This window comes from Salvelinus namaycush, chromosome 3, assembly GCF_016432855.1.
Source record: "Salvelinus namaycush isolate Seneca chromosome 3, SaNama_1.0, whole genome shotgun sequence".
Taxonomy (NCBI): Eukaryota; Metazoa; Chordata; class Actinopteri; order Salmoniformes; family Salmonidae; genus Salvelinus; species Salvelinus namaycush.
Window position 1 is genome coordinate 18,526,495 of NC_052309.1, and position 22,902 is coordinate 18,549,396.

General features: G+C 42.4%; 2 protein-coding genes across 3 annotated transcripts in view; one reads left to right on the forward strand and one right to left on the reverse strand.

The window, feature by feature from the left end:
* The window catches only part of mat2al (methionine adenosyltransferase II, alpha-like), a 44,307-nt gene extending 27,274 nt beyond the window's left edge, over positions 1–17,033 (reverse strand). Inside the window, exons 1-3 of one of the 2 annotated variants that reach the window (XM_038989874.1) lie at positions 16,809–17,033; positions 15,037–15,114; positions 14,777–14,899 (exon numbers count right to left, since the gene is read on the reverse strand). In XM_038989874.1, coding sequence (XP_038845802.1) covers positions 14,777–14,899; positions 15,037–15,114; positions 16,809–16,884 — 277 coding nt within the window. In that variant the 5' untranslated portion in view covers positions 16,885–17,033. Of the gene's footprint in view, positions 1–7,238; positions 7,437–7,550; positions 7,837–9,530; positions 10,779–14,776; positions 14,900–15,036; positions 15,115–16,808 lie in introns of those variants that run through there. The other variant, XM_038989875.1, reaches the window with a different exon arrangement.
* Positions 17,034–20,967: 3,934 nt separating this feature from the next.
* On the forward strand, positions 20,968–22,590 carry LOC120045052 (vesicle-associated membrane protein 8-like). Its single transcript, XM_038989888.1, has 3 exons — positions 20,968–21,150; positions 21,812–21,973; positions 22,170–22,590. The coding sequence occupies exons 1-3, from the start codon at positions 21,148–21,150 to the stop codon at positions 22,311–22,313; spliced, it is 309 nt and encodes a 102-aa protein (XP_038845816.1). The 5' UTR covers positions 20,968–21,147; the 3' UTR covers positions 22,314–22,590.
* The last annotated feature ends 312 nt before the right edge of the window (positions 22,591–22,902 follow it).

Below are 22,902 nucleotides of genomic sequence, written 5' to 3' on the forward strand. Positions count from 1 at the left end.
AGCCACAGAGAAGTGCAACACTTGTGGGTTGCCTCTATGAATACTGTGAAAATATCAAAACTGAAATGACAGACAGCGAATGGCCACCTGGTGAGCAGACATTCACCAACCATAAAAGGGGTGTAAGCATTCAGCAGTGTCATTATGTGTGAGAACTACAGGGAATGATTCCCACTATCCTAAGTGTATCAGTGCAAGGATTGTGGTGTCCATACAGCAGAGCCATTTATTGCCCCCTCCTAAAAAAGAAGGACACTGATGTAGAGTGGAAAAGATAGAAGATTGTCAGACAAAAAGTAACAAATGGAAACAAGAGTACACTATAAAAAAAAGTGATATTTAGTATGAAAGTGTGGATCTATGAAGATGCTTATTGATTAACTGAAACAAGAGGCTCAAGCTTTTTCAGAACACTTGTTTATCAAGGACTGGCAGAACAACCAATTAGCAAAAGTGAAAGCCAACCTCCCAGAACACACAGTATTGGGTATCCTGAACTTTGCCAAGAACTACACTTGCAGATACCAGCAAGAGGCCCAGGGGGCTTACTGGACCCACGAGAGTGTTACACAACACCCAGTGAGGTCATTGAAAGAAACCAAAGTCACCGTAGTCTGAAGCAAGTGCCTGACACCATGAAGTTGCTTTGCATCAAAACAGTCAAGGGCGGGCGGGGTAGTGGCAACCAGAAACCTCAGCTGCTTCTGGGATTCTTGTCTCCATGGGATTGGAGTCAGTGAGAATGGATTATGTGTTGAGTAATGGAGAGGTAAAACATCATAGACTGCATGGTAAGTAACACAATGCTTACATAATGTAAATCATGTTTGATATTAAATGACATCTCAATAACCTCATGTGATTCTTTGTTTCCTTACCAGAACTTAGAAAGAGATGCCAGAGACGAGATGGATGACAGCATCACACACACACACACACACACACACACACACACACACACACACACACACACACACACACACACACACACACACACACACACACACACACACACACACACACACACACGGTGCTGGAGGAGTATTGATAATGGTGATGTCCGAGATCTAATGATGTCATAAAGCTAGAGAACGTGCTGTAAGTGAAAATAGGGTAGACAGTATAACACACACACACAATACGTGAAGGGTTTACTGATTATATTAATTTCACTTTTGATTATTATTGTCAATGATTTGACAGAACCCATTGTAATATTAGAACTATTAAAGAATATTGAAATGCTGTTGTTTATCTTTTTCACTCTTCAGGAAGGTTCAACATGGCTATAAATAATAGGGAAATTGACAAAAGTATAAATAGATTTGGTTTCTATGCATGACAATTAAACATGCAGTGTCAATGTTTCCTGTGCCACTTTGAATGACATGTAGATGTTTTGTTGATGCTAGGTGGTTATGGTATCATTGTGCCTATCTAGACAAATGTAACTGTAATATTATGTAGAAAGGTTTACCAAACTTGTAGTTGTGTGTGATCAAACCTACCACAACGTTTTACAGGTAGGAGTATAGAGAGCAGCTGAGTCCACAATTGGAGAGACTGGTTTCAGACTAAGGCACAATCCAAAATGGACCCCCAGACCATATAAACTTGACAGGTGCAATCAATATGATAATGTTTCCACCTTGCTGTCCTCTGATAGGCAAAGTTGAAGCTTCACCATATTGCTTATACCAATCAAAACCTCACAGATCTCCACAAGTGCATAGGGTCTAGGTGTTCATTTGAGATTGGGCCTAGCTGGTCATGGGTGCACCTCAGCCACGCTCAAGGTCGTAAACCGCCATTGATAAAAGACAGTACTGTGCAGCCGTCTTCATCGACCTGGCCAATTCTTTCGACTCTGTCAATCATCGCATTCTTATCGGCAGACTCAACAGCCTTGGTTTCTCTAATGACTGCCTCGCCTGGTTCACCAACTACTTCTCAGACAGAGTTCAGTGTGTCAAATCAGAGGGCCTGTTGTCCGGACCTCTGGTAGTCTATGGGGGTGCCACAGGGTTCAATTCTCAGGCTGACTATTTTCTCTGTATATATCAACGATGTCGCTCTTGCTGCTGGTGATTCTCTGATCCACCTCTACGCAGACGACACCATTCTGTATAATGGTGTTTGACCGCGGACCCATTACGGATGCAGGCAATGATCGCTGAGATCCTGGTTAAAGACAGCAGAGGTGTTTTTAGAGGGCAAGTTGGTCAGGATGATATCTATGAGGGTGCCCATGTTTACAGATTTAGGGTTGTACCTGGTAAGTTCCTTGATAATTTGTGTGAGATTGAGGGCATCTAGCTTAGATTGTAGGACGGCCGGGGTGTTAAGCATATCCCAGTTTAGGTCACCTAACAGTACAAACTCTGAAGAGGACGTTTGTACTGCTTCTGTGGTGTGGGCCAATGGGTGTCTTTCTAACAGCTTCCAACAACAAACGCAAGCTGCACTTGTGCAACCGAGTCAGTTCGTAAACAGTGAGTGTGACAAACTAACAAAATAGGTCAGGGATCATCAACTAGATTCAGCCGTGGGACTATTTTTATTTTTTTCAGAGGATAGTCAGGCAGGCGGAACATAATTAAAAATAATTTGTATTCTACAAATTGACCACAAGATGATAATCAATAATTATTATTTTCAAACCTTGCTTATATTTGTACATAATCACATATATAGTGCCTTCAGAAAGTATTCATACCCCTTGACATATTCCACATTTTGCTGTTACAGCCTGAATTCAAAATCTACACACAATACCCCATAATGACAATAATTCACACCTCTGAGTCAATACTTTGTAGAAGCACCTTTGGCAGCGATTACAGCTGTGAGTCTTTCTGGGTAAATTTCAAAGAGCTTTCCACACCTGGATTGTGCAACATTTGCCCAGGAACATTTACGGTCTTCTTGGCAAGCAAGTCCAGTGTAGATTTGGCCTTGTGTTTAAGGTTATTGTTCTGCTGAAAGGTAAATGAATCTCCCAATGTCTGCTGGAAAGCAGACTGAAGCACGTTTTCTTCTAGGATTTTACCTGTGCTAATTTTTTATCCTGGAAAACTCCCCAGTCCTTAACAATTACAAGCATACCCATAACATTATTCAGCCACCACTATTCTTGAAAATATGGAGAGTGGTACTCAGTAAAATGTTGTATTGGATTTGCCCCAAACACAACACCGTGTATTCAGGACAAAAAGTTAATTGCTTTGCCACATTTTTTACATTATTACTTTAGTGCCTTGTTGCAAACAGGATGCATGTTTTGGAATATTGTTTATGTCTTCTTTTCACTGTCAATTAGGTCAGTATTGTGGAGTAATAACTACAATGTTGTTGATCCAGTTCTCCTATCACAGCCATTAAACTCTGTTTTAAACTCACCATTGGCCTCACGGTGAAATCCCTGAGTGGTTTCCTTCCTCTCCGGCAAGAGTTGTATTTTTACTCATCTACCAATAGGTGTCCTTTGTGAAGCATTGGAAAACCTCCCTGGTCTTTGTGGTTGAAATTCACTGCTTGACTGAGGGACCTTACAGATAATTGTATGTGTGAGGTCTAAAGATGAGGTACTCATTCAAAAAGTTAAGACTTTTTTTGCTGTAACAGCAAAATGTGGAATATGTCAAGGGGTATGAATACTTTCTCAAGACTTTTCAGCTTTTCATTTTTTATTAAAATGTTAACCATTTCGAAAAACATAATTCTACTTTGACATTATTGGGTATTGTGTGTAGGCCAGTGACAAAAAAATCAATATAATCCATTTTAAATTCAGGCTGTAACAACAAAATGTGGAAAAAGTCAAGGGGTGTGAACAGTTTCTGAAGGAACTGTATCTCTAATATGCGTGGGAATACTTTGGAACATATTTCCTCAATTAAAATCACTTAGAGCTGATTTGCTAGTGTTTTTACAGTATTTTATGTTCAACAATATAAAAACTAAAAATAAATAATTGTATATATTTTTTGCTCAGAATATTTGGAGGACCAAATAAAATCACTGTGGGCTGCTAGTTGGGGAACCCTGGTCTATAATCTAGATATGTAGAGATGATTAGATTATTAATCTGTTAACGAACCGTTTGCAAGGTGCTCTTGTTGAAGTCATTGCGTCACCTAAACTGTAGCTATATATATTCAATAATAAATAAAACAAATGTTATACCTTATAATACTCTTTCATAATGCAAATAAGTAACATAGCTGTGGTAATGCTAAAGTAAAAAAGGACTGCATCAAACTTGTTACTACTTCAGTCACCAGCTGGGGTGTGACATCACCAAATTGTCCAGATGCTGAATTATTCAAATGGTGATATGAAACTCTTCAAACCAGTTGCATGTTTTCATTGTGAAACGCTTAAATAGATTAATAAATCAAATAATAAGATTACATTCTGTATTGTCACCTCATATGCATCATGGTGTCTGTGTTCTCACTCACCATCTAAAGACTGACTGAGCTGTCTCAGTGGCTGTTCTCACTCACCATCCAAAGACTGACTGAGCTGTCTCAGTGGCTGTTCTCACTCACCATCTAAAGACTGACTGAGCTGTCTCAGTGGCTGTTCTCACTCACCATCTAAAGACTGACTGAGCTGTCTCAGTGGCTGTTCTCACTCACCATCTAAAGACTGACTGAGCTGTCTCAGTGGCTGTTCTCACTCACCATCTAAAGACTGACTGAGCTGTCTCAGTGGCTGTTCTCACTCACCATCTAAAGACTGACTGAGCTGTCTCAGTGGCTGTTCTCACTCACCATCTAAAGACTGACTGAGCTGTCTCAGTGGCTGTTCTCACTCACCATTTAAAGACTGACTGAGCTGTCTCAGTGGCTGTTCTCACTCACCATCTAAAGACCGACTGAGCTGTCTCAGTGGCTGTTCTCACTCACCATCTAAAGACCGACTGAGCTGTCTCAGTGGCTGTTCTCACTCACCATCTAAAGACCGACTGAGCTGTCTCAGTGGCTGTTCTCACTCACCATCTAAAGACTGACTGAGCTGTCTCAGTGGCTGTTCTCACTCACCATCTAAAGACTGACTGAGCTGTCTCAGTGGCTGTTCTCACTCACCATCTAAAGACTGACTGAGCTGTCTAAGTGGCTGTTCTCACTCACCATCTAAAGACTGACTGAGCTGTCTCAGTGGCTGTTCTCACTCACCATCTAAAGACTGACTGAGCTGTCTCAGTGGCTGTTCTCACTCACCATCTAAAGACTGACTGAGCTGTCTCAGTGGCTGTTCTCACTCACCATCTAAAGACTGACTGGGCTGTCTCAGTGGCTGTTCTCACTCACCATCCAAAGACTGACTGAGCTGTCTCAGTGGCTGTTCTCACTCACCATCTAAAGACTGACTGAGCTGTCTCAGTGGCTGTTCTCACTCACCATCTAAAGACTGACTGAGCTGTCTCAGTGGCTGTTCTCACTCACCATCTAAAGACTGACTGAGCTGTCTCAGTGGCTGTTCTCACTCACCATCTAAAGACTGACTGAGCTGTCTCAGTGGCTGTTCTCACTCACCATCTAAAGACTGACTGAGCTGTCTCAGTGGCTGTTCTCACTCACCATCTAAAGACTGACTGAGCTGTCTCAGTGGCTGTGCTCACTCACCATCTAAAGACTGACTGAGCTGTCTCAGTGGCTGTTCTCACTCACCATCTAAAGACTGACTGAGCTGTCTCAGTGGCTGTTCTCACTCACCATCTAAAGACTGACTGAGCTGTCTCAGTGGCTGTTCTCACTCACCATCTAAAGACTGACTGGGCTGTCTCAGTGGCTGTTCTCACTCACCATCTAAAGACTGACTGAGCTGTCTCAGTGGCTGTTCTCACTCACCATCTAAAGACTGACTGGGCTGTCTCAGTGGCTGTTCTCACTCACAATCTAAAGACTGACTGGGCTGTCTCAGTGGCTGTTCTCACTCACCATCTAAAGACTGACTGAGCTGTCTCAGTGGCTGTTCTCACTCACCATCTAAAGACTGACTGAGCTGTCTCAGTGGCTGTTCTCACTCACCATCTAAAGACTGACTGAGCTGTCTCAGTGGCTGTTCTCACTCACCATCTAAAGACTGACTGAGCTGTCTCAGTGGCTGTTCTCACTCACCATCTAAAGACTGACTGAGCTGTCTCAGTGGCTGTTCTCACTCACCATCTAAAGACTGACTGAGCTGTCTCAGTGGCTGTTCTCACTCACCATCTAAAGACTGACTGAGCTGTCTCAGTGGCTGTGTCACTCACCATCTAAAGACTGACTGAGCTGTCTCAGTGGCTGTGCTCACTCACCATCTAAAGACTGACTGAGCTGTCTCAGTGGCTGTTCTCACTCACCATCTAAAGACTGACTGAGCTGTCTCAGTGGCTGTTCTCACTCACCATCTAAAGACTGACTGAGCTGTCTCAGTGGCTGTTCTCACTCACCATTTAAAGACTGACTGAGCTGTCTCAGTGGCTGTTCTCACTCACCATTTAAAGACTGACTGAGCTGTCTCAGTGGCTGTTCTCACTCACCATCTAAAGACTGACTGAGCTGTCTCAGTGGCTGTTCTCACTCACCATCTAAAGACTGACTGAGCTGTCTCAGTGGCTGTTCTCACTCACCATCTAAAGACTGACTGAGCTGTCTCAGTGGCTGTTCTCACTCACCATCTAAAGACTGACTGAGCTGTCTCAGTGGCTGTTCTCACTCACCATCTAAAGACTGACTGAGCTGTCTCAGTGGCTGTTCTCACTCACCATCTAAAGACTGACTGAGCTGTCTCAGTGGCTGTTCTCACTCACCATCTAAAGACTGACTGAGCTGTCTCAGTGGCTGTTCTCACTCACCATCTAAAGACTGACTGAGCTGTCTCAGTGGCTGTTCTCACTCACCATCTAAAGACTGACTGAGCTGTCTCAGTGGCTGTTCTCACTCACCATCTAAAGACTGACTGAGCTGTCTCAGTGGCTGTTCTCACTCACCATCTAAAGACTGACTGAGCTGTCTCAGTGGCTGTTCTCACTCACTGACTGGGCTGTTCTCACCCTCTAGTGACTGACTGGGCTGTTCTCACCCTCTAGTGACTGACTGGGCTGTCTCAGTGGCTGCAGAAAATACAGAGGTATTACTGCTGTAAGAGATATTTAATCAACTTCAGCAATCTGCTTTGGTACATCAAATATTCACATGAAAATGATTGTGTAACCATAAACAACAATAACATTGCCACTATTTTACCTCCTGTTGTCTTCAGCAACTCATCCCTCATCTCCAATGTTGTCAGGAGGAAGTTGCTGGACAGTCATTTGTATATCTGGACCACAGCAGCCTGGTGTCTGCATGGAGCTCCCGTGAGCCCTACTGGACAAATGCATGTCCACAGTATAGTTCTGGCCTGGTGCGGTGCCCTTCACCCTGTACTGCTTCTCCCCACACCTGACAGACATTAGGAGATAGAAGATAGACAACTTATAATAGACGATACAACAAATAATAAAAGACCACAATATTTAAAAAATCTATTACAAACCTGTATTCATCACTATTTACCTGCTCGATGTCAGATGGGTTGACGCTACTATCCTGGGCCAGAAGATGTGAGTGCTGGAACGTTTCCCAGCGGCCAAGGACAACGTCAGTCACCCGTGCCTCATAGTAAGCCTCCAGGCGCAGGGAGATTTAACACTTTTGTCCTCTGGAGGATTTTACCCTGAAGGATTCGCATGCTGCCTTATTGGTGTCACTCCCTCAGGTTGGCAGCTCCTCCCGATAGCTGACTGCCCAACACTCTAAACGACTGAACAGTTGATGGAAGTAGGTCGTGAATTTCTTGTACCTGTAATTTGAGTAAAATATGTACTTGAACTATCACATACTGGTTACAAACTATAAAAGGGAAAATGTATCCCAAATAACAATATATCCCAAAAAGGGATTGGGTAAATTTCAATTAGAAAATACTAAAACTGAAAAGTTACTGAGAATAAAGCATAAGTTAATAGACTACACCTCATTATACTGTTATACTACACTAACCTGGCTACAAATGTGTTTTGATCTGCCTGCTGATAGAGGGGCTCAACCATCTCTTCCCTGTCATACATGATGTCTTTGGGACAGCGAAGAGGGTCTGCCTGTCTCTCAGGTCTACTCCTCTCTCCACAGCCACACTGCCTGGAGTAGGTGGAAGGTGCAGAGGAGCAGTTTGGACCCTGGAAATGGCCTCCCTAATGCTCCCCTCTCTGCCTTGCAGTCATCTGTAATGAGGCGAGGATCAGCCTGACCACTCCCTGCAAAGGCATTCTCCCTAAGGATGTCCTTCAACAGTTGAAGGCACTCCAGGAGGATTGTGGCCTCATCCTCAGACTGAATCAGGATAACCCCAAGGGGGAGACCGCCAGCACAGATGTGGGTAAGAAAAATAAATAAATAAACCTCTGCAGTTCTCTTGTTCCATGTTCCCAGAGAAATCAATAAAGCAGAGCTTCTCACTGTGTCTGGCCTGATGAACATGCTTCATCAGTGGGGAGTAGATAGCCACGCGAGGGGTTCCTACAGAGGTTCTCACTGTGTCTGGCCTGATAAACACGCTTCATCAGTGGGGAGTAGATAGCCACGCGAGGGGTTCCTACAGAGCTTCTCACTGTGTCTGGCCTGATGAACACGCTTCATCAGTGGGGAGTAGATAGCCACGCGAGGGGTTCCTACAGAGGTTCTCACTGTGTCTGGCCTGATGAACATGCTTCATCAGTGGGGAGTAGATAGCCACGCGAGGGGTTCCTACAGAGGTTCTCACTGTGTCTGGCCTGATGAACACGCTTCATCAGTGGGGAGTAGATAGCCACGCGAGGGGTTCCTACAGAGGTTCTCACTGTGTCTGGCCTGATGAACACGCTTCATCAGTGGGGAGTAGATAGCCACGCGAGGGGTTCCTACAGAGGTTCTCACTGTGTCTGGCCTGATGAACATGCTTCATCAGTGGGGAGTAGATAGCCACGCGAGGGGTTCCTACAGAGGTTCTCACTGTGTCTGGCCTGATGAACATGCTTCATCAGTGGGGAGTAGATAGCCACGCGAGGGGTTCCTACAGAGGTTCTCACTGTGTCTGGCCTGATGAACACGCTTCATCAGTGGGGAGTAGATAGCCACGCGAGGGGTTCCTACAGAGGTTCTCACTGTGTCTGGCCTGATGAACATGCTTCATCAGTGGGGAGTAGATAGCCACGCGAGGGGTTCCTACAGAGGTTCTCAATCTTGGCGCAGATATCGCCAGCACCTAAGATTATACTCCTCAACATGCCTCTCAGGCCCATTCTGTTCCCCATATGCCTGCCTGAACACACTGTGGTACAATCTGTGCAAAAGCTAAAAGTAGCACAACGATGTGTCCATAACTTCCTACACCGGTTCACTACTAATACTGTAAAACTTACCACGATACAAAAGAAAATTATGATAATCATCATAACACAAGACTGTCCTGAATTCTAAAAATATCCCCCAGTTTCTTAGGCACCTTCCCTAACTTACCGGTAACAGAACTGAAGGTCTGGACAGAGGGATCTGTTTGCCGTGGTGAAGATGTAGTCCTCTCCGTCGTTCGTCAGGACTGTCAGGGCAGACCCCGATTGTAACTTACTGTATTGGCTGATGTAACTGGATGAAGTTGATGATCTGCTCAGATGCCGTCTGTCCTTTTGCAGGCACATTCTGACCCCCCCCCCACATATACACACACAATATCAGCATTGACTATAGCTAACTGGATATAGTTGTATTGAATGTGTAAGAAATAGCTATGCAAAGGGCCAGATGGGTAACCATTCACAATAACCGCAGTTCATTATTAGCCTACTCAGTCAATAAGCACCAGCCAGACAGACTATCTAGCTAAATTAGCTACAGAAAGTACTGTAGAAATCTCACCTTTCTGCAGCAGGTACCTCTGGCCGGGCAGTTTCATCTTGTAGCTGGTCGAGAGACTAACTTACTTCCACTAGCTACTACTAGCGAGCATGACTATAGCCAGTAGCCAGGTAGGGCTAGCTAGCCAGCCTGCTACTAGTCAGCAGTAACGTTAGCCGGCTAACGCTAGCTATCCAGGTGGTGCAAGCCAACTATGTTCAGTTGTTGTGGAGTTCGTCCTATTGGCATGCTAACTTCATGATAAGTTAAGCATCTTAGCTACCATTCCAAGTTGTATCTTCCTGGCTGTCACAAAATTGTTTAATCCTTTCTCTGTCCTGCCCGAAACGTCTTCTACGGCATTTTGGCGACCACACAATTTAATGTGCAATCCCGACACCAACTACACGGGATGGAAACAGGATTCCCCCCCAAAATAATAAAATATAACAACTTTTCTGTTAAAAATAAATTAATGAAACAGATCTGATCCCTACACAGGCTCAAGGGGAACAGGTCTTCCCGCGCCAGTACCTCTTGTCTTCAATGTAAAATCCTTGAGCCCCAAAAACTTTTCTGCCACAGCCACAATAATGTCCAGTTTTTTTTAGTTCTTTATGACTTGTGCTCTACAGTTTCTAACTGTGGCAATGAATGCCAAAAAAAATCTCCTTTTTAAAGACACACAGGTTTTATTCTGTCTGGCAGCAAACATTTACTTCAGGCTGTGGTGTATCCACTACTATATCTTCACTAGCATCACTTGTTTCTCAATTATTTTAATCGCCTCCGCATAAGCGATTCGACTGCTTTAACTTCTTTGGGACTGGGGGGGCAGTATTGAGTAGCTTGGATAATAAGGTGCCCAGAGTAAACTGCCTGCTACTCAGGCCCAAAAGCTAGAATATGCATATAATTAGTAGATTTGGATAGAAAACACTCGGAAGTTTCTAAAACTGTTTGAATGATGTCTGTGAGTATAACTGAACTCATATGGCAGGCAAAAACCTGAGAAAAAATCCAACCAGGAAGTGGGAAATCTGAGGTTTGTAGTTTTTCAAGTCATTGCCTATCGAATATACAGTGTCTATGGGGTCATATTGCACTTCCTAAGGCTTCCACTAGATGTCAACAGTCTTTAGAACCTTGTTTCAGGCTTCTACTGTGAAGGGGGAGAGAATAAGAGCTGTTTGAGTCAGGTGTCTGGCAGAATGCCATGAGCTCAGTCAGGCGCCCGCCCGTGAGAGTTAGCGTTCCTTTTCCTTTCTAAAGACAGAGGAATTGTCCGGTTGAAACATTATTGAAGATTTATGATAAAAACATCCTAAAGATTGATTCTATACATCGTTTGACATGTTTCTACGAACTGGAATATAACTTTTTTGACTTTGTCTGAACTAAGCGATCGTGCATTGAGCATTTGGATTACTGGGCTAAATGCGCGAACAAAAAGGAGGTATTTGGACATAAATGATGGACTTTATCGAACAAAACAAACATTTATTGTGGAACTGGGATTCCTGGGAGTGCATTCCGATGAAGATCATCAAAGGTAAGTGAATATTTATAACGCTATTTCTGACTTTTGTGACACCTCTCCTTCTTTGGAAAATGGCTGTATGTTTTTCTGTGGCTAGGTGCTGACCTAAAATAATCGCAAGGTGTGCTTTCGCCGTAAAGCCTGTTTGAAATCTGACACAGCGGTTGCATTAAGGAGAAGTTTATCTATAATTCCATGCATAACACTTGTATCTTTTATCAATGTTTATTTTGAGTATTTCTGTAATTTGATGTGGCTCTCTGCACTTTCACCAGATGTTTGTTTGAGACAATGCATTTCTGAACATAACACACCAATTTCAAATGAGGTTTTTGGACATAAAGATGAACTTTATCAAACAAAACACACATGTATTGTGTAACATGAAGTCCTGTGAGTGCCATCTGATGAAGATCATCAAAGGTTAGTGATTAATTTAATCGCAATTTCTGACTTGTGAGCCCTCTCCTTGGCTGGAAAATGGCTGTATGGTTTTCTGTGACTAGGTGCTGACCTAACATAATCGTTTGGTGTGTTTTCGCCGTAAAGCCTATTTGAAATTGGACACTGTGGTTGGATTTACAAGAAGTTTATCTTTAAAATGGTGTATAATACTTGTATGTTTGAGGAATTTTAATTATGGGATTTCTGTTGTTTTGAATTTGGCGCCCTGCAATTTCACTGGCTGTTGTTGAGGTGGGACGCTAGCATCCCACATATCTCAGAGTTTTAACATTTGCCACCTCAATTTCCTTCACCCTTACAGGGCACTCCAGGAACATGATCCCTACCACAATTGCAACACCGTTCTCCTTCTACACACCGTTCTTCACTATACTCTGTTCGTCTGCACACACTTGAAACATGGCCAAATCCTTTACAATTCTTACACCACAGTGGTTTTTGGACGAAAGTTCTTACGGCGTATCTTACATAATCAAGCTTCACATGCGTAGGTATTTGCTCTTTATCAAAAAAACAACAGGACCGACAGACTTCCTTCTTTTTCCCCATTCACCCAGCAGGTCAGACACCGGGCAACAACCACACCAGGAATTCTCTTCATGTATTCAACATCCGTCGTCACCCATGAGCTGACTCCTTTGACGAGCGCTCTACTCCTGCTTCTTCTTCTGTGGATTTTATATGGCGGTTGGCAACCAACTTTCAGGTGCATTAGCGCCACCAAATTGACTGGAGTGTGGACCAGAGACAGTGAAGGTCTAAATCATACCCAATAATCTCATCTCCCTAAGGAAATTAAATACATAATTAAATACTACAGCCCCTGAAGATTTCCCCAGTTCACTTAACCCTGTTATTCCTCAAATCTAATAACAATCACTCCCTTTCCCTCACATATTCCTTGCACTGAAACTGAACATGTTCAACTGTCTCCATCTCCTCCTGACAATGATCACACACCCCAGTCGAATGTTTCCCTGCGAATTTCAATGTACTATTTAGCCTTGTGTGTCCCAGTCTCAGCCTTGTGACTACACTTTCCTCCCTTCTCTCTCGGCCTGAGGACCTACCTGTCCCCACCTTTTCCTGGATCTTATACAGGTGTCTTCCCTTACTCTCCCTGTTCCTGGATCTTATACAGGGGTCTTCCCTTACTCTCCCTGTTCCTGGATCTTATACAGGGGTCTTCCCTTACTCTCCCTGTTCCTGGATCTTATACAGGGGTCTTCCCTTACTCTCCCTGTTCCTGGATCTTATACAGGGGTCTTCCCTTACTCTCCCTGTTCCTGGATCTTATACAGGGGTCTTCCCTTTCTCTCCCTGATTCCACAACTCTTGCCATTTGTTTTTAACCACTGTTCTTATTAACCTTTTGGCTTCTGCTTTACTGATTGACAATTCCCTCTCAACATTAGGATCTTTAAGAGCCTGCTTAGTGATAACATTCACCTCCTCATTCCCCTCTACTCCCATATGAGCTGGTACCCAGAGGAACATAACAAATACCACGATCTGTCTCACCCTATACAAGCACTGCAAAACCTCATACAACACATCCTGTCTGCTCTGAGACACAAATTAATTTAAGCTCATCAGTGCTGCACAGGAGTCAGAGCAAATGACTACTCTGTCTGGCCTCACCTCCTCCACCCACTCTGCAGCCAATAGTATGGCCAACAACTCCATTGTGTAAACAGATAAATGATCCGTGGCTCTTTTTGTCACTGCCACCTTAAACTCAGGAACACCAAAAGCTGCACCTGTCCTCCCTGTTTTAGGGTCCTTAAGATCCATCTGTGAATATATTCAAGAAAGCATAGTACTGTGTTCTTAAATGTTCACTTACAACTGAATCTACTCCTTCCTCAACAGCTCTTAGCCTCTCAAGCAACCCTAGATATATCACTGGCTGAGGGAGAAACCAAGGTAGAATAGCAGGAAGAACCACTGAGGGGATAAACTCCCTCCCAAACAACCCCAATCTCTCTCGCCATGCCATTGCCTATCCACCCAAAGCTTGTATTCAGATTTTGTTCGTCCCCAGCACTCTGCTGCCGACACTGCAGCTCAACCCAGACTAAGCAAATACCTGCTATGCACTGTGAATATTATATTAGGCGGCGTGTACTTCCAGGTATGAATTAAACGAAAAATTGGATAAATGTTGTTATTTGTTTTCTGTTACTCGATGCTGAATTTGGACACCATAAACGAGATAATAAGCTGATATCCGATTTCCGTTTTCAACTAGAACGATTAATTTCCTTGTTTGGCCTTGACAATCTCAAGCCTTGACAAGATAAAAAGAAATAGGAATGATCCATTAGCACATGGACCTTACAGATGTACTATCTTCATTAGATCACTCTTTTGTTGCTGCAAACTTGTAGTGTATTTTAGCTTTAAAAAAGGTTCTAAAGTTTTAATTTCCACTTTCAAAATTTCAGAATTGATTTGCCCTAACGAAAAATGTATCAACACCTACAAAAATATCCATTAATTATATTCCACATAATAATTCACATTTCTTGTTGCTGCAGGACAATTTTCTTGCTGTAGCAAATTGCCTCAAATTAAGATCCTACACTGTAAGTCACAACATGTAGTGTAGGAGACAGTAGTCAAATAGAAGCAGACAGTTACACAGTTGCATCTTATCGTCAAATCATGGAAGAAACACCGGCCTTACATATAAATCGCTTTCACTTAGTCATTCACCTCATGCTGTATCAGTCAAAACCAATTTACTGTATTTTCTAATTAAATTGTGGATGTTTTCTTGCACAGATTAGATGTACCACTGCTAAATGCATGAACAGGCTGGTAACCATGGCTGAGGCTAAATCTGCTCTGTGAGTGACTGTACCTTTGGAGGAGTGATCGTAACCAATCTTCTTAACGGTGTTCCTGACCACCTCCACGAGGTCCACTACACCCTTGGAGGTGACCTCTCCACACAGCATGATCATACCCGTCTTCGTAACAGTTTCTAGTGCAGAAAGAGTTCAGTAATGTTTAGGTGAAAGGTCATTTAGATATGAAATAATGAAAAACAACGATTGTTAAAGTCTTGTTTGTCTATTAACATATAAGAGCTTTAGAGAATGTAAAACTGGACAAACTTACCACAAGCCACTTTGGAGTCAGGGTCCAGAGTTAGGTATGCATCAAGGACAGCATCACTTATTTGGTCACACATTTTGTCTGGGGAAAAATTATATGGTTTAATAAATATTGATATCATAAGTGCTAAAAATATATATATATATTCTGTGTGACAGTAATTAATGTAAAGTCATTTGCATTCATACAAAGCTACTTGAGAGCTCGCCAGTTTGTAGTCCTAAAAAACAGAAATTAGTTACCTCTGGTTCGTTCAGCCATTCCTCTGGGGGAAATTAATGGGGCAAGAATGGGATAAATGCCGAAAATTAGGTCTGAGGTTCACACAGGCTTATGAGATCTACATTTTGTTCTATGAGATCATATCAGTCAGTTAACATGACCTTAACAAACTATGAAGCCTTTATGTGCTTGTTTTGATTGAATAAATGCTTCAAAATGCACAAATAAGGGACATTAGCTGATGAAGATTAGCTCATGGAACAAAACGTATAAGATCTCCTAAGCCTGTGCTTACCACAGACCTTATTTTGGGAGTTTATCCCAAAATCCCATTAATTTCTCCATAGGCTTTGGGCAACAAGACGTGAAGGAGTTAGTGCCTACAAAAATACACCATTACTATGGCTCTCTATAGCAGGGCCGGCTCCAGGCGTAAGCGCCATAAGCAGTCGCTTAGGGCCCTAGGCCATTAGGGGGGCCCTCTGACCAAAAAACAAATCACATATTTGTTTGTTTTTTAGGAACTCAGTCGGGGTCTCAACTTACTGTTGAGAGTTAGAATAGTAGAATACACAAGGTGCAAGTTCGAAATGTAGTTGTGCATCAGCAATTTTTCTCTTGTTATTTTAGTCACTGACATTCACTCAATTAGCATCATCAGCTAAGCAATTTTTTTATTTATTGGTAAATTTGTCTAGCCAGCTATCTATACTTGTAGTAATCATGGCCAAATACCAACCAGGCACGCAGGACAGGTGCCATGGGGCCCCCATTGATTTTGTTAGTCACTCTCACTCTGGCATAAGTCATGGCAAAATGTGTAGAATTGCAGGAAGTTAGCTTTAAAACTATTGTGAATCCACCCAAAACTGAAGGGTCCATGCTATCTGGGAACCTTAGGACATCCCTACCCCATTGAAGTTGACATTTAAAATGGTTAAGGTTGGGTAAGGGTAGGGTTAAGGTTAGGATTTAGGGTAGGGACGTCCCAAGGTTCCCGGATAGTATGGACCCAGACTGAAGTGGGTGGACAGACATTTTTCCAAAGCCCTGCAGATGATGTAACATCGTACAATCATCTGAAAGTCTTGCGAGCTTACTACTGCAGATGCGCATGTAGAAGTGAAAGTTTACACGAGAAACACTCGCTTCACGACACTTCGATACAGCTACGACCGGAAGTGACTTTTTCGTAGCAGGTTAGGTGAATTTACACAGCAGGTTAGGGTTATTAGGTTCAAGGTTAGCAATAATCCTCCATAACCTCCAACGAAAATCACGTCCGGTCGTAGCTGTATCGAGGTGGCGTGAAAAGAGTGTGTCCCAGTTTAAACAGTAAGCACGATCCGACAATAAAAACAGACACTACTATCCATGCTTAACAGTATGCAATGCTGGTATTAGCCCTCAAACTGACATCCATAACAGAGAAAGAGCACATGTCATGCACGAGTAAAGCTACGTGTGATAGTTCAGTAGGCTAAAGGTGCTACACTCGTACAACAACATTAGATACAATATAAACTATAAATCCATGGAAAGTAACCACCAACCAGAATGTCCCTCTCCAACTGACTCCGATGTAAAAAGGAATGTTTTCCCACTGGGTCTGTTGCCGCTGGGATTCATCTTCAGTTGGTCGGTTGAACAAGTGCTACAATCAAAAGCTTGTTGAATTTGAAGTTAGAACTGAAACAGATGCTATATATATAGGCTACTTACTATCGTATCGACTAATGATTAATCTACAGTAGGCGACAATATTTTAAGTTTTGCTTCTGATTTAGCGCCGCCTACTGGAAATGTATAGTGATGCACGACTCCAGGATTGTTGGAGTCGATTCCGACTCCCGTGGTTGGAGTCGAAGGAATCGACTCTTGCCCGACTTCCAAAACACGCTGAAACGGTTGCGCAAACACGTACACACCACTTCATTATTGCAGAGTCCTACTAGGAAGACTACACATTTGCGTTCTAGAGGACTGACATGTGCATGATGCTGCCCATTTGCTCATCAATTTAGTCTATAAAAGGCCTATCCTGTTTGAATATAGAAGGTGATGTGTAAGAACTACAATATCTCAGTTATATTCCTGCTGTTCAGCCTTGACTGATCCCACGGCGCACTCCACGCTGCCTATTGTGTGCCATGTTATAGCCCTATTGGACGGGTAATACTAGAGATGTTGGTTATGTAATTATTATAAACTGGGTGGTTCAAGTCCTGAATGCTGATTGGCCGACAGCGTGGTATATCAGACCATATAACATGTGTATGACAAAACATGTATTTTTACTGCTTTGATGGGGGGGGGATTGTGGTATATTTTATTTATTTAACCTTTATGGCCAATATACCACTGCTAATGGCTGTATCCAGACACTCCGTGTCATGCATAAGAACAGCCCTCAGCCATGGTATACTGGCCATATACCACACCCCCTCGGGCCTTATCGCTTAATTATCCAAGCGTGTGCGTTATTCCAGAGGATGATTCACACATGAATAGTTTTTCCAAGCTGCTCCCTGTAATTCGGATTTTTAAAAATTGAATTGACTATTATGATGGACGCCTGGAGGTTTTATTCTAGGCGTTAAGATATTTCACGGTTTGACGATAATAGCCTATACTGACAACTCGTGCTTGGCTGCCAAACGTATAGGTGTCCCCATAATATTTAAATTGATGAAGTGTGATCAAAATAATTCTTGTAGCGTGGTAGACGTCCTTCTTAATAACAATGTCCGCATTCTGCTGATTTGAGCTGCTGAACCGTATTTGCACTTGAGATGCATTTATGGATGAGAAAGTGAACTAGCCGTTTTCAAAAAGTTTAGCTGGTATGCCCTGCTTTGCATCAACTCTGTTTGTGTAGAGCCACAATCCTGTAGGTTTTCACTCCAACTCTAATCTAGCGCATCTGGTTAGATAATTAGCTGGTTGATAAACTGAGTCAGGTTAGTTACAACTGGGGTTGGAGCCGAAAACCTACAGGAAGGTATTTCTCCAGGAACAGGATTTGAGAACCCTGACTGACCTAAGACATCAACAGCCAGCCAGGGTTTAACGGCCTAGCCATTTTGCTAGCTAACACAATGTAGGCTACAATAATGTTTTAAAACTGTTTATAAATAGCTTTTCTAATCCAACATAGGTCTAGATGTATTGAGTTGTCACAAAGTAGCAGTTGTTCAAGGTAGGGGCAACATTGTATCAGATGGACAAAGATAACTGCAGTGACAGTGAAATGAGTGAACTGGCTGCAAACTGATGCTACATAATACGAGGTTAGTTCATCATCTCACAAAGCAAGCAATAATTCCTCCCGAAAAAGGACAGTTGTCCAAACAAGAAGAACACTACAGCACAGATTAAGAATTTATTTTAATCAATCAATCAAATGTATTTATAAAGCCCTTCTTACATCAACTGATGTCACAAAATGCTGTACAGAAACCCAGCCTAAAACCCCAAACAGCAAGCAATACAGGTGTAGAAGCACGGTGGCTAGGAAAAATTCCCTAGAAAGGCCAGAACCTAGGAAGAAACTTAGAGAGGAACCAGGCTATAGGGGGTGGCCAGTCCTCTTCTGGCTGTGCCGGGTGGAGATTATAACAGAACATGGCCAAGATGTTCAAATGTTCATAGATGACCAGTAGGGTCAAATATTAATTATCACAGTGGTTGTAGAGGGTGCAACAGGTCAGCACCTCAGGAGTAAATGTTAGTTGGCTTTTCATAGCCGATCATTCAGAGTTTCTCTACCGCTCCTGCTGTCTCTAGAGAGTTGAAAACAGCAGGTCTGGGACAGGTAGCACGTCCAGTGAACAGGTCAGGGTTCTATAGCCGCAGGCAGACAGTTGAAACTGGAGCAGCAGCACGACCAGGTGGACTGGGGACAGCAAGGAGTCATCAGGCCAGGTAGTCCTGAGGCATGGTCCTAGGGCTCAGGTCCTCCGAGAGAGAGAGAAAGAAAGAAAGAGAGACATAATTAGAGAGTATACTTAAATTCACACAGGACACCGGATAGACAGGAGAAATACTCCAGATATAACAGACTGACCCTTGCCCCCCGACACAAACTATTGCAGCATAAATACGGTAGTTTTAACTTGTTGTAGCCTATCAACCAAGACCATGCCAATAGTGTACTACATTGTAGCAAGAAGCTAGATCATCCTTGCTGACCTTGCTGTCAGAGGTGCAAGATTTCATGTAGGCTAGTGTATGTGTGTGTGTGTGTGTGTGTGTGAGAGAGAGAGAGAGAGAGGGGGGCAGGGGTAAATTATTCTGAACCCAACTGCCGTTTGGAGCTCTGTATCGAAAAACCATTCCATTGGATGGGTGAGCAAACTATTACTACACTACAGTATGTGTAATTCCATGTGCTGGCATTCAGGTTCAGATACCACATCCTGTCAGAGGATGGGGTGTCCTAAATCTGTGTCACAGAGCTCAGCTACAGTATGAGTCCAGTAGGCCCATCAATTCCTTAACAATATCCATTTACAACCTTATACTGTACTGGATTAGATGGAGTTACAAGGACAGATTTCACCACAAATCAAGGGGATATCATATGGGTTACACATACCTACAGTAGTCTTTTCCTACTGTTTGATGGCCAAAGAAAGGGGAACGTTTCATATGAAATTGTTTCTTTATTTTCTTCAAGTTATACCCTATTTAGAGAAGAAAAGTGACTAAGTTTTACTATGAAATACAGTAACACTCAAACATGTCAAAACATTTAGACTGCTTTGAGGGAGCAAATATCTGTCTCTTTAGAATAACAAGAGTGGAGCTTATTTCCATAAATAAAGTGTATGCCCTCCTCTTCCTGGTACTAGCCTCATGTTTGGAACAGAGAGATCTGAACAACATGGCCAGCCATGGAAATCAAATCAAATTGTATTAGTCACATGCTTCATAAATAACAAGTGTGGACTAACAGTGAAATGCTTACTGACGGGCCCTTCCCAACATTGCGGAGAGAAAGAAAATAGAGAAATAATCAAATAAAACACGTAATAATACAAGTAATAATAGATACACAATGAGGAACGATAACGTGGCTATACAGTACAGGGGATACCAGTACCGAGTCAATGTGCAAGGGTACAAGGTACATCATTGAGGTAGATATGTGCATATGAATAGGAATAAAGTAACAGATAGTAGACAGTAGCAGCAGAGTATGTGATTAATCAAAAAAGTTAGAGCAAAAAGAGTCCATGCAGATAGTCCGGGTAACTATTTAACTAACTATTTAGCATTCTTATGAAATCAGATGTAGCTTATGTAGCAAGCAAGTGACTTCACTTTTTATTGCCTTCCAGATCTGCAGTTCCTTTGCTAACAGCCTCTTGATAAATAAAGTGACCTTTGCCCAGCGCTGACCTGCATCAGGTGCTAGGACAGCTGATGGTATGTCCCAAAGACACATAGAATCAGAATAGGTAGAATGGGCATTCAAATTCAGAAGATCAGCTTGTCATGTAATTTCTCCAAATCTTGTTTCTATCTCAAGTGCTATACGTGCACTATGGGGTGGACCATGGACATCTGGGGGGTTTCAGAGCAATCTCAATTCTACTAATCCTAGTTCTATGTAAAGAGATGAGTGACTAACGTCGGGCCAATGGTAGAGCTCCAGTGCAGCAGAAGTAGTTAATGTGTAACTACAGGGAGGGGCAGCGCTGTGTGGAACCTGTGTCTGTACCTGCCTGTTCGTCTGTGTCTCAACCTACAGCTGTCTGAAGCAGACTTTACTTGTCTCTACTTTATTTACTATGCTAGTAATTTGTCTGGATAATACATCTTTGTGAAACATTTACCCTCTGAAGTGGAGTAGTTCTTTGTTTTGTGGATAAATTAATTTGTTCTGACATGGTAAGTGTATTTACTTTTGTCATGTGGAAGCTGTGAATGTGAGGCAGTCATATGCCTTAAGGGCACACTAATGATCTGAACTATAAGCACTAAGGTGAGTAGAGCAGTGGTATTAAAGGAACAAAGACTATAAACAACAGGGTCAGGCAGGCTAGGCTGTGAATATAGTTATTTACATGCGACTTCCGTGTAAGTAAATGTCTGACAGTCCAATAACTTTTGGGACTAAAGAAAGCAGTGACCTAGCTGTTTTGTAGGAAGTGAAAAAAACTGTCTAGTCGGGAGAGTGTCAATACAGGAATGGCTGAGGCTGAGCGATAGAGCAATATTTGCTTGGCCTGCTTTCAGATATGTTCAAATTATACTGTATATCCCAGTGTTATTGAATTGCATTCTGCCCTGTGTATTGGCTCCTGTATTTGTGTGAATTGATATGGATGAGTCTTGTTTTTTTTGCGAAGTCAGATTAACATTTCCCCACTGGACAACACAGGTTTTCCATTCTCTTCATCTGTGTGATGATCTGTGGTGAAATGGATCATAAAAATGTCTATCATACAGTAGCAAAGTGTCATGTTATTCTGAAAACTATGGTTACAGTATGTCATACCTAATATATTGATAATATTCAGAGCAGATTCTCTCCTCTTCCTCTCTGTAGGCTGACTACAGTTCTCAACAGCCAGCCTCCTCTAAGATGGACTCAGTGCAGGGCCAAGTCAATGAAGTTAAAGTTATACTCAAAGACAACATCAACAAAGTACTGGAGAGGGGAGAGAGGTTAGATGACTTGGTTGACAAGACACATGACCTACAAGCAACCGTAAGTATTATAAGAGAAAGACAATAGTATTTTTTTAATCCTTTATCCTGGTGAGGTGATAAGTAGTGGTTCCTCTAGTCTAGAGAAAGGTGTTGAACAGCCAATATGATTCTGGTTCGCCTGTCTGTTTCTGCTTAAACTTGCTTGAAACCCAATTATATTTGACTTAGCCTTCCATAATTCCTTGAATTTTCAGGCAGACTCCTTTCAGAGGACATCTACACGGGTAGCCCGGAAGTACTGGTGGAAGAACGCCAAGATGATGATCATCATTGGAGTGATAGTTCTGATCATCCTCATCCTCATCATCCTGTTTGCTACAGGTGTCATCCCCAGTTAAATTGCCTCACAGACTCCTACAGTACTACATTCTCGCTAAAAGGAATAGGATGAACCACGATCACCAACAGTCATGTTTTGAATTTGATGAAACTGTGGTTTCATTCTGGTCTTCTCCCCAAGGCTCAAGGTGGATTGTGTATAGTAATGTGACGAAATATAACATTTCACATTATGACTTCTGTAAATAAGCGTCCTGGAATGTGTTTGATTGTTTTTAGATTATATCTGTTCATTTGATGTTTAATAAATTACATTTCATAATTTTTGTAGATACATTTGATTGTGTATTTTTGTCACGAGAAATAATACAGGTAAGGGGCCTCTTCCCACAGCATTAGGGTGCATTGAATGCTTTATATTTGTGCTTAAATGGGCAATCTGCAGTTGCTACATACATTTTCTGATTTATACCCATTGAGTCTTGAAGAATATAACTTATAAATGCCTCATGAGCTTAGTTCAACCATCAGAACCCAAGATATAAGCTTGTTTTACTTCAATGTTTGTAAACAAAGTAAATGTAAACAAACACTATATCCTCAAACCATGGTTAAAACTACAAATGCTATATCATGGATAGTCAGTCC